Source organism: Pezoporus wallicus, unplaced genomic scaffold (assembly GCF_028554395.1).
Source record: "Pezoporus wallicus isolate ANWC-B61680 ecotype Strahan unplaced genomic scaffold, APGP_CSIRO_Pwel_v1 contig_5785, whole genome shotgun sequence".
NCBI lineage: Eukaryota > Metazoa > Chordata > Aves > Psittaciformes > Psittacidae > Pezoporus > Pezoporus wallicus.
In genome coordinates, this window is record NW_026641150.1 from 5,200,286 (window position 1) to 5,214,359 (window position 14,074).

The 14,074-nt window shown below is 40.8% G+C and overlaps 1 protein-coding gene across 9 annotated transcripts in view; it reads right to left on the reverse strand.

Moving 5' to 3' along the window:
* Nucleotides 1–14,074, reverse strand: part of MAP4K4 (mitogen-activated protein kinase kinase kinase kinase 4) — a 165,102-nt gene that overhangs the window by 37,942 nt on the left and 113,086 nt on the right. For all 9 annotated transcript variants that reach the window (XM_057422363.1, XM_057422364.1, XM_057422367.1 and 6 more), the window contains exons 9-13: nucleotides 12,331–12,409; nucleotides 10,202–10,377; nucleotides 9,454–9,526; nucleotides 8,775–8,985; nucleotides 1,493–1,654 (exon numbers count right to left, since the gene is read on the reverse strand). In XM_057422363.1, the coding sequence (XP_057278346.1) occupies nucleotides 1,493–1,654; nucleotides 8,775–8,985; nucleotides 9,454–9,526; nucleotides 10,202–10,377; nucleotides 12,331–12,409 (701 nt within the window). The remainder of the gene's footprint in view (nucleotides 1–1,492; nucleotides 1,655–8,774; nucleotides 8,986–9,453; nucleotides 9,527–10,201; nucleotides 10,378–12,330; nucleotides 12,410–14,074) is intronic.

Consider the following 14,074-nt stretch of genomic DNA (forward strand, 5'->3'; position numbering starts at 1 on the left):
CCATCTCTTCACCTGCAGCCTCAACAGGTTGAGAGGTTTACCCACTGCTTCTCCTGACCCCTGGAGAACTCAAACTCTGAAGCACCAAACCCAAGCTGATAACATCCTATCATGCAATTAATGGAAGTATGTAACATGTGCATGCGCACACACACAAGCACACACACGCACACACACATTTACAGTGTATGCATAAAGAAATTAATGGATCAGTGATACAGTGATGGGAGCTATAGAAAGTCTTGTGACAGACTGATGAGATACACTATACTGTTGTTACGCACATTGGCTGTGCCATAGTTTGGGTTAACAAAAATTCTAAGAGGGGCATGTCTTTTCTTCTGAAAAATAAACAAATTTGAAAATCCAGAGTGGTTCAGCTTGGCCACATCAATTAACCATTTGTCATTAATGGCACTGTGCGTAATTAGCATTTCAACAGTTTAAAAAGCAGCTGGGGGAATACCCGGTGTCTGCCCAAAAGCAAATTGCTGTGCTGTAATTAGAGATTTTCCATACATTTATTCCCATTGGTTAGTCTTCTCTCCTTTTGACTCCAACTTTTTTTTTGTAATATATACAAACACAATAAAACTCCCCAGTAACACAACCACCAATGATCAAAAATACAGGTACTTTATGTCGGAATAAAATTAAGGTGTATCAGTCCAAAAACAGCATTCCTTAAGTTAATAGGAAATCTGCAAGTAGTTTTGGCCCTTTATTTGGCATCAGCATTTTGCAGTACATGCACAGTAATTATTACTCTGATTATCGCCCTGATTCAAGTTTTTAAAGGATTTTAAAACATGCAGATTTCATGCATAAATAGCAACTGAATTTCACAGTGTAAAAGGTTTCTCACCTGTACTCTCTCTGTGTTAAAGACACAACTTAAAGATATACTGACACAACTTAAGATGTATTTGCTGCCTGAACTGGCATATATTATTAGAGCTGATTTTAAATAGAGCAAGAGAGGGAGACTGCATACTAAGTTTTACGAAGAAAACCCTTGGCAGCTCAAAGCTCCCACCTCAAATTCAGAATATTCAGAAGTTTATGACGTGCCTCTGACCAATTCTGGGTACCAGACGCTGACACACAACAGAGTTGCCATTCTCTGGGAGGCCTTTTAAACAGGGGCATGCCCTCCAAGAAGCACTGATCCAGCAAGACAAGCCTAGAAACAACTTTCAGCCCCAGCGATGATTTCACCAATTCTGATGGTTTTAGCCAAGCCCAGGGGCAGGAGCTGAATTTAGAATGAGTACTGCAACAAGACTTCTTTTTTTGAAGGAATATTGAGGCTGCCAGAATTTTCCACAAAGCTCTATGATCTATGTTAGTGCATCTGCTGTCAGAGACAACAAAGATGACAGGGTCAGCATTAGGTTGCCCAAGCTGATTTAGGCTTACTAGTTTTTAAAAAATCAAATTAGAATTTAGAAGAAACAAACCTATTACACATATATCTGTATCATGGACTCACCTGCTCCCTTTCTACTCTCCTCTTTTCCTCCTCTGCTCTTCTTCTCTCTTCCTCTTCCTTACGCCTCCTCTCCATTTCTTCCAGACGTCTTTTTTCCTCCTGTTCTCTCCGCCTTTGCTCACGCTCTTGTTGCCTTCGAGCTTCCCGTTCTCTTCTTTGTTGCTACAAAGGGGAAAAGAAACCACAAAGTTTTACTTTTGTTGTTATCAAAGAAAGAGGTGGGGTTGTTTTCTACTGTGAAGAGAGGGATTTACCGGGACTGGCAAGCTCTGCAACTGAGTGACAAAACAGTACATGCAAGCATTCCACCAGGAAACTAACTCATACCCAGCACACAACTGTCCCTAAATGCAGCCTCACTTATTTTTTTCTGGTTTCTTCACGCACACACACAAAGTCACGTACCATATTCCTGACAACCAAGGTGTGGAAGTTCACTGCTGCTCTTCAAGAGAGGCTCATACTGAAATCTCAATCTTTGATCAACTGTTGAACTCAAATCTTAATCAGAGTGACAATTTTCTTGACTTCAACACATTATCTAAATGTTGCCAAAAGGGAATCATCAGTCCCACTAAATCAGCTAAAACTCAAATGACAACTGAGCTTCTGATAGGGCTCTTCTCTCTTAACACAACCCATGGTCTGGTAAGAATTTAATGGTGTTGGCTCAACAACCAAGCTCAATTTAATGCACTGCCCAAAACTTTGACTAAGAGAAGACGAGGGCTGACCAGCAGCACCTCAGGCCCTCCCCAGACATCAAAAGCACCTATACGTAAAAGAGGAAAAACAGCTGAGGTAGGTTTTACACTTACACAGATAAGCTTCCATGCATGACCCAAATACCAACTGGTGCTGGTAAGTCTAATCAAGTCTGAAAAGAACCTGGAGAACAGCTCTAGAAACCATGAACCAACTCATTTATATCTACAAAGCACCACAAATGACTTCAGAGGAGACATTTTAAATGCCCGTAGAGTCGTGACCAACTCTTCCTGCACTTCTACAGAAACATCCAGTTACTCCACCTACCTTGAAATTCCAGGCAGCCTCCCACAACTGCCTAAGTGTCAAAAGACCCAGCTGTCTCCCGTTCAACCATCTACTGGGAATATTTACTTCCATGATAGATTTCTATAATATGCTAAAATATCACAGACGGAATTTAAACAAAAAGAAGCATACCCAAATTTAATCCCAAGAAAATGCAAATTTACATTAGTTATTCCTTTTCCCATTCAGGTTAAGGTTAATACTACCATCAATTTCTGTTGAAGAAAAACTGCCACAGATTTGTCAGTCTTAAGGCACTCCAAGTAGGCTTGCAAGAGCACTCAAACTAAGCTTTTATTTGGGTTCACAAATCCAGTTACTAGTGTCCATTTCATAGTTGTGCTCAGCTGAACAAGCAAAGGCCAACCTACACTCCCTGTGTTACTTCACAGCACAAGTTTTCTCTGCTCAGCACATGACCCTGCATGACTATGAAGTAACTGAAAGCTCAACAGCCTTTTCCATCTTCTGGAATCAATATTGACACGACAGTGGAAAAGAAACATGGGGGGGGGGGGGGGGGGGGGAGTAAACATGGTTAAGAATTAGTAGTACTTAAATAAAACAGGCTGCTTTCCGATTCTGTTTAATTAGCTGCACCACATTTTCTGTATCTTCTCAGAAACACAGCTCCCTTGCTCTTGTGCCTTCTTTCCCACCCAAATCCATCTACCAGCCTTTTCTCTCTTGCTTAAACAAGTTCTCTTCAATGAATGTAGATACAAAAATAGTAAGAGTGCTGCAAGGCAGCTACGGCATGCAGTGCATTTCATGGGTTTCTCTCCTTCATTTCTAAAGCACCATAAAAGGATTAAGTAGGCACTTTTATTTCTGAATATACACATCTATGTCAAACAATTTCTATATTTAAGTCAATATATTCAGGTGCTTCTTGGCTAATCAAGTCTGACAAGCTCTTTGTTTACAAAAAACTAAGATATGAAGTACAGTAATTCTGTTGCCTTGAGGATGCAAGAGACAGCACACTGCTGACTGGTTAATATGAACATTTATCAACTCTAACGCTTCTTAAACATATGAAGCCTGTCTGTTTAACAATATTGTGATGACATTGTTAAGTGGATATATTGCAGATCTTGGGATGGCATCATTCTCATTATAAGGAAGATGGGCAAAGTTTAGGTCTTTTGGATGAAAAAAGTTCATTGTTTTTTTTGAATCAACACAGAAGTATCCAGTAATAATTATAACTGACTTAATATGAGAAAAGAAAGTTACAAATTGACCAAGAGAGCCAATTTCCCATGCCATCATGAAATAAACAAAATCAGTTGTTAAAAGATAAGATTTTTAAGCAAACCTTGAGCCAGACTGCCAGCTCAGCACCAACAGTAAATATTTATCACCCAACGAAAGAAACTAAAAAAAATAAAAGGATTCTCTGCCACCAGTGTGCATTTAAGTGAAATCTCCAAAGCACAAATGTGCTATTGCCTATGCACCAAAGTACACAGCGAGATGGGGTTTCTCGGCACTGCTTCTGCCTTCCTGTCAGACACCACCTTAACCCCTCGCCTAGGCACTTGGCATTACAGAAGCCTGCACATACACCCCATACAATCCACTTATTCCAGCCCCAGCCATAACAGAAAGGTTTCGCTTCCTCTGCACGTGGCCTTTGAAACCTAAGTGTTGAACTACTGGCTGCGAACAAAGTGGAATTTAAATTAACAAGCCCAGGGAAAGGAAACCTACAGCGACAAGCATCTCTTGGGTCCTTGTCTACATCTTGTCAAAGCAATGGAAAAACTGGTAGGGGGCAAGCTGACGTTGACCTAAGCTGGCTTTAGAAGCAGCCCTTTAGCTGACTTCCTACCATCTTTCTGTTGGCACAAGGTTGCCTTCCTGACTGCTCTAGCAAGTCTTCCACAAGAACACACCAAAGCCCTGGTCACCATGTTCCTTAGGCTTGCCCAAAGGAGGGGAGCAGGACAGGGAAAACCATTAGTTAAAATGAACATCAGTTCTGTTTGTAAAACTTGGGCTTCTGCATTTAATAAGTGTGATTGTTAGATACTATAATTTTTATCATACACTAGAAAAAAGGCCTGATATAAACCACTGCTGCCCAATAGACAGCAGGTATGGATCTGGATTCACTGAAATGACGGATGCATATCCACATTTTCTTTTGTTGGATCTGGTATTACCAATTTTCTTTTACATGTCAGATGAAAAGCTTATTTTCAAGCAGCTGTTAACCAGAAGGTGAGGGCAGGAACTCTTCAAGGAAATTTCAGAGCTGCCAAACCAGAGTTCTGACAGAGCCCAAACTGCCTCAAACTGCTGCGTTTCGCAAAATTGGCATTTACTATGCCAACAACCAAAAACCCATACAGAAAAAACAGTGTCAATACACTAGCTCTTTGTCTTGTTTTAGGGTGCATTAATGATGATCTCATAATGGAATCCAACATCTCCACTTAGAAGACCATGCAGTAGAACATGATTTACCAGGAGGGGGCAATGCAACTACACATGCAGTTGGTATACACCAACAAATTCAGGACCATACAGTGAAATGACGGAGATAAAACAGATCCTCTAATTTTGTATTAATAAAGTTTTATTACTCTGTTTTATATCCAGATGAAGGTTGATAAATAGATATATTAATTATTTCTTTCACAAAGAATTAGGTAACCTGGTATCAGCTTGTGAAGAGGATTGGAAAGATTAGTAAAGACACTTCTGCTTTGCCCACACTAGAGATAAACCGGAAGCAGAACTTCTTACTCAGTACCAATCCAAACTGCAAGCAATTCAAATGAAGTAGATATGAATAATCTCCTCTTCTGTAAAAGAAACAAAGCCCTGGTAAAAAAATCACCTGTGGGTACGCCTACATTACCACCTAGGTTCAGATCAGGATTGCTCTTTTGAAGTGACTCATCCAATCATCTCCACTTACTCAGTTTTGTTTCATATTCTGAAAATGTCTTGGTGTGCCAACCACTCCTTCTGGATGAAATTAAAAAGGCAGATGCACTCCAACCACACGCAGGCACACAGTCTAGGCCTCAGCTAGTCCAAAGGAACTCCTCCTGTCTTTAAACATGTGGAGTGAAGTCCTTAGGTACTCAGCACTTTAATTACTGTGCCCCACAAATCTGCTTCTACGGAACTGTACTACTTGCGCCAATGGAGCTATAACCTACCACTTCAAAAACATCCATCTTAGGTTCTCATAACCAGGGAGACACACCATTTAATGAAGTTATCCCAAACTGTGGGGGTCCACACAGAATGGGATTTCACCACAGCTCATTCTGAATTTCTCCGTAACCAGGTTCAGGTTTGCAAAGTACAAACTCAAATGCCTTTCAATACCAGCCACACTGAGAACTGGTGTCTCCATGTTGCTGAACAGAAACATAGACACATCTTAGAACAGCCAGATTTCTTAACCTAAACACTTATATGCCATATGGCTGATATTTATGCAACTAGTCTTTGTATGATTTTCAAAGGGGGGGGGGGGGGGGGTCAGAGGGAGGATAAATAATCCCCGTCCTGAAACATTTCAGGTCATTTTCTATACTTTGACCATGTATCATTTCCACCTCCTCAGTAATACACGAATTCTAAGATTCCTGTAACAATGAGTTTTAGAAGTCACCTCTGTGTCTTTTAAAAAATAATCTTTTCTCTAATACTGCTGAGAATTACAGATTTTGGCAGATGTCCTAAACACCGTTCCTGTTGCAGTCTCGGTCAAAACTGTCTAGGCTCTGTGCCAGCATTGTAAGAACAAGCCCTTGATTTTAATTTAGGAAGTGGTGGGGGAGGTGGGGAAGAAGGGAGGGAAGTATAAGCAACTTGTCCAGGGAGATTATCTAATGCATAAAATTCTTCCCAAAGAACATTAAACAGGTATATCCAAACATACACTTAACACAAGAAAACATTACAAGAAAGCAAGGCTTGGTAAAAATAACCACAAAGTGATGGAAACCCAGAGATTCAGTGTATGACACTAATCTTAATTCACATTACCAAGCTCTTCATTGTTTACTGGCTTCATCAAAACGGGGGTGGGGGGTGAGTTAAGGACAAAGTGACAACATTTCAATATTTTGGCCTTCAATTGTGTCACAACACTGATGTTTATCTAAATATGTGTCTACCACCCTTCCCCCACATTAAAGAGCTCGTTTTGGCTGTTTTGTTAAAAATCACTTGGGATCATACATTTTTTCCAACACAAGATCCAGTGAATTAAGAAGGGCTTTTTGAAAGCTAAATGCAAGCCTTTATTTAATTCACTTTAAGAACAATAAGACTGCCCCACCACCTGCAAAAGGAAAACTTTATAGCTCATCATTCATATTTATGTCTCCAAGGGAACCAGGCTGAGGTTACAGACCCAATAAAAGGTAAAGGCTTTTCTCTTACAAACTTCACATGGTTCACTGTGCAATCTTATTCAGTAATGCATCAACATACATCACATGCCGTCTTATGGTTGTTCAAGTTTTGTTTTGTATTTTCAAAAGCGGGACTATTTAAACATAACTTTCAGGTAATTGACCTTTCTTTTTATTTGTTCATTAAATCATGATTTCTGCAACATCTCAAGAAGTTCAACCCTGGGCAGCAGAAGGTACATTGCTTTGTTTCCACTGCCAGCAGCAGCACCTCCTTTATTTTAAAAAGAAATTCCAGATTTTAAGTGTTGCACTTTATATTAAAGTCAAATGACATAGATAATTTAACTGTAATCCCCTTCCTCACCAAAACAGTACTGCCGGCAGAACCTCAGAGATTAAAGGGGCATTTAAAATACATCACTGACTCTCATACTAAGAAAAAAATTCACAGGCCAGGAGTATGTCAACTTTTGCCCACCTTTGACAATATCAATGCTTCATTTTCATATTTTCCTAGCCTCTTTTTATTATATGCTCTCACCCCTCCCCCCCCCCCCCCAAATCGCTACAGAGTCAGAGCCTAAAAACAGTTGGAAGCACTATGATGTTTATCTTGGCAATCTCAGAAGGGTGGGGAAGAAACAGAAGAGAAACGGAGTTATATGCCTCCCCCTTGTTGCTCCTCCTGGCTTCACGTGTGGCTGAGGCTTTGCTACCAGCACCTCCTTACAGCAACACTAAACCTTCATGCATACTGAAAACGAGGTATAAGGAGCATGATGTGAGCTGGAAAGCTATTTAGAACTTTTTATCATTTGTTATGTAAACGTATCACGGGATGCAAATCAACATTTCGTCCTGGCTGCATCCTCACTAAACATTACCAGGATTTGGGAAACTAGACTGGGTGCAGCTTTTCCATCATTGCTAAGCGAAGAGCCGAAACAGAGACCCAAGCAAGAGGTCATTTAAGGACAACTGGAATGTGACCCTGCACTTCCTGAGAAGCTAGAGGATTGGTTTCACTTCAGCTCTGTGTCATACCCAGCTCTGGCCTGAAGAACTGTTTTCAAATCCTCCTACCTCTGAAGCTCACACTGCATATTCCATCTACATATATATAAACACACACGAGATCTGAGGAGGTGAAAAGTATGATAGAACAATATTGGATATGTAGATTCATTTTCTTTTATCTTCCAGCAGTGTATGCAAATGGCATACTTATCACAGAAGTATCATTTACATATTTGTAATTTTTGCAGAATTGTAATTTTAACACTGATTTATATATATGATATTTAGAAATCTAGGTGGCTTTTATAGTCACATGCTACTATGCATGAGAGAATAATACATTAAAAATTAGGCTTCTACCTACCCATGAACGAGTGCCAAACACAGATGTTGGAGAAATCTTTAAAGGGAAATGTAAAGCATGTCATGGGCCCCTAAAAAAGTAATCTCGAGAAAAATACAGCTGGGAATAATTAATGTCTCCCCTTCTCTACAGCTACCTGAAGTCTAGACATGTTGCCTCATCTCTGGAACAGAGACCAAGACAGAGCCTCTCCCCAAATACCTTCAAACAACTCAGCCCTTGCTCCTGTTGCCTCCATAGGAGCTGCTGGATATTCAAATTCTCTGGAAGGTGGTTTTTACTCAAGTAGCCAGACATGGATTTAAGTGCTTTGCTCTACATTTGCCACTGGATTTGCACATGTTGCTTCCTCTCCCGAGATGTGCTGGGGCTACAGGGAATTCTTTACAAATGGGCATGGGAATAGGAAACTAAGTGGAAGCAGGGCTTCTGCACACCAGCCTCCTGTCTCTACCTCTTCCAGCCGTCTCCTTTGCTCCTTCTGCTGCTCAATGCGCTTCTGCCTCTCTGCCAACAGCTGCCTCTTGTACTCCTCCTGCTCGCGGAGCTGCTGCTCCTGCAGCAGCTGCTGTCTCCGAAGGGCCTCGGATCGTTCCTTGTTTTCCTGCTGCAGTCTCAGGAAATCACGTCGGAGGGTTGATTCTCCAGGCACATTGACGATGGAACTGCAACAAGAGGAAGTTAAAGGCTCCTGTACAATAAAGCCTGATGGGCCATTAAATACCTTTTTCAAAGGCAGGGGAACATAAATAAAATATAGCATGATGTTAAATTTTAATCTCATTTCTTTCGGAGCAAAGACACTGGATGCATGTCAAATACACGCTCTCAGTGGAAGGCGTGAAATGAGGCCAAGCAAAATAAGGACCAATTCTGTCACTGTGGAGCCCCTGACCAATCATATTTGCCATAAATCTCCCTCCATCCAGAGCTCACTGGCTCTAAGCCATGTAAAGGGGAGCTTTAAAACCTTGAGCATCACAGAATAGGTATTCAAACCCTTTGGGTGGTTTGTGTGGCTTATGTGTGCATTTAATAAGAGACAGAAATTTAGCATGCTCCTGATTTATAGTCACAGACCTTTAGACTTACTTGGCATGTCTGCTCAGAGCCCTCCCAAAAGCAATTATTACCTTGGCTCTCCTTCTTGTTCAGGCACTTCCTCCTCTTCTTCCTCACTTCCACTATATTCATATTCTGTCTCATCTACCAAGAAAGAAACAAGGGCCTATAGTGCTTATCTTTAGTTTTACGACAGCAAGGAGTTGCAGTAGTGCCTTAGTGAACCAGTCAGTTCCCATGCTCTTCAATAAGGAGATCTACTGCAGACACTAGAACTTATTCTACATATACAAGCCCATCCTCCCACACCTGTAGAGCAGCATAGTGCTTTGTGGCAGACTTTCAGCAAATTCCCTGAATGACACCAGGTTGTATATGTAAGACAAGACACCTGGAGAACCTCGGCACCACCTGAATAAAGCGAACAGGCTGAACATTTGCTTCACAGCTCTTGTGATGGGTTATTTCCTGCGAGTCTGATTTATGGCACCATTTCAGGGATGAACCTACCATAGATCAAAAAGGGAAAGGCCATATATGCCAATATCCTCCTAAATACTGCTTAAAGATCGTATGGAAGAGGCTCAGAAATGAGTAAATTTAACTTATCTGAAAATAAGACACTTGAATTGATTTTCCTCTATAGAGGACAGAACAAAAACTAAAATTTTGCTGATAGTCAAAACATGAATTAAAAAGGAACCTTTCAAGGGTTTGGGTCATTTGCTGCTTTTCTAGTGGTGGGAATTTAGAATGCAAAGTAGAACAAAACCACACATTTTTAACAAGCACAATACTTAATTTTTAGAAGCTGCATACCTTTCTCTCCTCTCTTCTTCCTGGTTCTGTCTATATGGTCCTTAAGCTGGATTCGGACTTGCCTTTCATTTGGTTGGTCACGTATAAATGGGTGCTTCAAGAGTTGTTCTGTAGAAGGTCGCTGCATGTAATTCTTCACTAGACAACCTTCTATAAAGCTGAAAAACTTTTTAGACCTGAGAATGCAGGAAAGAAAACAAAACAAAGCAAAGCAAGGTCAGAGGTAAAACTCAGCTCAAAGATTTTTTTTCTGTTCTTTCTCAAAGTCTAATTCCTTCCCTCAAAAAGCACTGTGTCCCAGAGGATGGTACAAGTGCTGTCCACAAGTGTGCCTCCAAACAGAGCTGAGTGTGCTCCAGCTGAGCACTGGGCTGGATGGACACAGGGTGATGCCAACATACCTGCAGTACTTAGGCACAGCCTCACAGTGATGTGCCTTCTTTCACAGGCATAATTTCCCTGAAAGGCAGGATCTATTAAGCAAAGGCAAATCATGCCAACCCAGCTCTGCTGGGTAGCATCCAGCTTGCTCGGAGCACAGGCAGGGCAGCTCTGGTGTGTCTTCACCTGCTCATGCTATCTAAGGGCACGTCTGCTTCAGAGCAGCCATACCGAAAGCCACAAGAACTGCATCCAACATTTCCCCTGACTCAAGCAGCACTGCATTGCTTTTGTACACACTTGGATTCACTGAGATAGGACTACAAGCGTTTTAGATTATTTTATTTTTTATCCAAAGAGCCATGCATAAAATCATCGTAGAACTATAGGCAGGTGTTGAACAGTGTTGTCTGCTCAACACAGGCACTTGGGGACAAATTTTCACTGACACAATTTAAGGGCATGAACTGACCTGAACTGCATGCCACATAAAGTGACAGGGCGTGGGAATTAGCTAAACTGAAGTACCACCTTCCTAAATTTGCACTTCATCTGAGTGCTTGAAAGAGGACCTCCTGACAGAAGTCACCAAACAAGTCACCTTGCAAAATGCCAATAATGGAAATACTCAAACCCACATTTTTCATCACTGGGCCTATTTTATCATAACCTGCCATGAGCACACTACCACAATAGTTGAGTCAGTGCAGCACTGACTCAAGAGTCACTTTTTGATTGCTAGATGTTCCCAACCTGCTCCTGTGCTTAGGCAGCAAACACTTCCACTACCATGGTTAAGTGTAAAAACAAGAGTTTCCATCCATCACTTCACTTTCCTACTGGAATCTAAGAGGCTGGATTCAAGGTAACTTTGTTGTTTGTTTTGTTTTCTTTTATTCCTCACACTTTAAGTGTTATTATTCTGAATAAAAAGGTTAATGAAAGGCTTATGCAAATACTGTATATGCATCTCTATTATTTTAACATATGCAGAAAGCAAGTATGAGAGAGGGAGAGGGATGCCTTGACAGTGCAAGCACATAAATAAGTCAATCTGAGCAAAAACCAAGCCCAGCAAGCAATCAAGTTTATATTATGTTGATATTGAATAGGCAGTCAAATCACTTCATTATTTTGACAGGGTCACAGCATCCTGTGATCATATTCAATCTATATGAAACCTCTTTCTAGGGAGTACTGCTGTCTCATATGTGCCAGTGTAACCAATAACTGGGACAAAATCCTCCGGTACTAATGGATTTTTCTCAGCTGGCAAGAAGCACACACTTAATTCCACTAGTTTACAATAATTATAGTAAAAGCCTTCATTAGTTTTAATAGCTCCTTTCAACTTAGCAACTAGAACACTAAAGTACTGTTCTGTTTCTGTGTTACAATACATCTGAGAAAACATACTGCATATTAAGAGTGCTGCGGGAGTTTATCTTTTAAAATATGGATCCATTTGTCACTTTAATACAGATGCTGCTTTGTCAAGAAAAAAAGCTTGTTTTTTATTTTCACACAATTCAAGACAAAATTTCTCTGGGACAAACAGAACTACATAAACAATGTATGCTTTTTATTTCATGCTTTGATTCAGCGGCACAGAAGGTAACAGAGTGATTTTTGATAACTTAAATTGCTTTATGGTTCTCTGGAAGTGGGAACAAAACAGCATGCAATGAGACACAAAAACACATCACGCTACAAAAAGGGCCACAAACAAGATATAGACTAACACATACCATTTCTTGGATTTTAACCGTGGCGGAGGGTTCCTGGGTATGAGAAAGAGTGCCCTCATGGGATGCATGTCACAAAGAGCTGAAGGAAAGAAAACAAAACCAAACAGAATATACAGATGTTGGCTTAGCTGCTCTTTCAATACCATGGCTTTAGCTTCCGCAACCATTCCCACTATCCTGACCACACATGCAGCAGACACAGAGAGCAACACAGCTAAATGGAATTAGCCCAAAATGACAATTCCACAGCTCAATGTGCCAAGGGTGGTCTCAAAAAGAGAAAGGGATTGAGGCATGGATTAACCTTCAGAATCAACCATGATGGGAACATCTGTGCATGGCCCTCCTCCAAGCCCCAAGTCATCTAACTTACGTTCCAGTCAATAAAATATTGGGAGATGATGATGGCAGAAGGAAAGAATGACACAGTTACTGTTTCATACAAACTTCCCTTCTCTCCCATTATGGACAATGCCTCATTTTTACTATCCAGACTTGAAGATTTTCTTCACTGAGGCCTGACAGTTTTGAAGCATGGGAGGGTTTATATCAAAATAAGGATTCCCCACAGAACTGAAATGTAAACGCATTCCTTTTGTCAAAGTAAGTCACATTTGTTTCAGTAGACACTTAGTGGGAGTCTGGGTTCTCTGCCTTAAGGATTGTTCTGCTCCACAGCAAAGCACTATGGCAGAGCCAACACAGGGAAACGAGAGCAGGAAGAGGCTGCCCAAGAAAAGTCACTAGAAGTGAATCCTCTGGCTTTCACCATCTTCCTATGCTTGACCTCTTTCAGCACAAGTCTCAGCCTGAAAAATCACTGGAGAAAGAGGTAACGTTTTCCACACAAGAGAAATTCAGGAGAAACAGACTGATGTGAAGAGGATTCTGGATTCAGAAATAAGGGGTCACAGCCTTGGCAGAAAAGTCCCTTGGATGCCTGTCGATCCCATCAGACCACCAAGCTTAGAGATGGACTCTTCAGCTGTCATGGGAGAAGGAGGGAGAGCCCACAAGCCAGAGGACAGAACAAGGCAAGAGCTGTTCAGAATTCACACTGGATCCCTGCTTACTTCTCAAATGCCCCTCTTGTGCTTTTAAACAAATTGGGCCCAAGCTCTGCTTTGGTGTGGAAATTAAAAAATATTATTGTTCAATTCCAGGCTTACAAAACCTATGGACACAGCTTCTAATTGAAAGCCATTCAGGTAACCCAATGCACTGAACAAAACGGTATGGCAAAAAGGAGGTCAAGTGGTAGCTCAAACATTATTAATACAGTGCTGGCTGAGGTGTCTGGGGAGCAGCTCTCACATGGGCATTCATGCAAATGTGCAATTAGGGATTAAAAAAAAAACAAACAAAACCATTACACCTCCTAAAACATGAATCAGAACAAGAGCACTGTGATTGGATTTATAAATTTCACATTAACAACAACAACAAAAAGATCAGGCAGCAGCTGTAATGAAATGTCCATGTTTTAGCTAGGAAAATATCAATACTTCATTTCAACTTGATTATTTCAAAGACAAAGGTTTCAAGCTAGGCTGTTGTGTGGTGGTGGTAGTTGCTTACGTGTAGAAAAAATTAATTAACTCAATCTTAGGTTCCTTAGGCTTTTATTTTTAAATACAGAGCTCCGGCTGCAAGTGAGGGTAGCAAAGGTTCAGTAAGCACTTCCATAAAAATTATCATTAAACGTCAAAACATCATGCCTAATTTCTTTTAAAATCTTTCTACC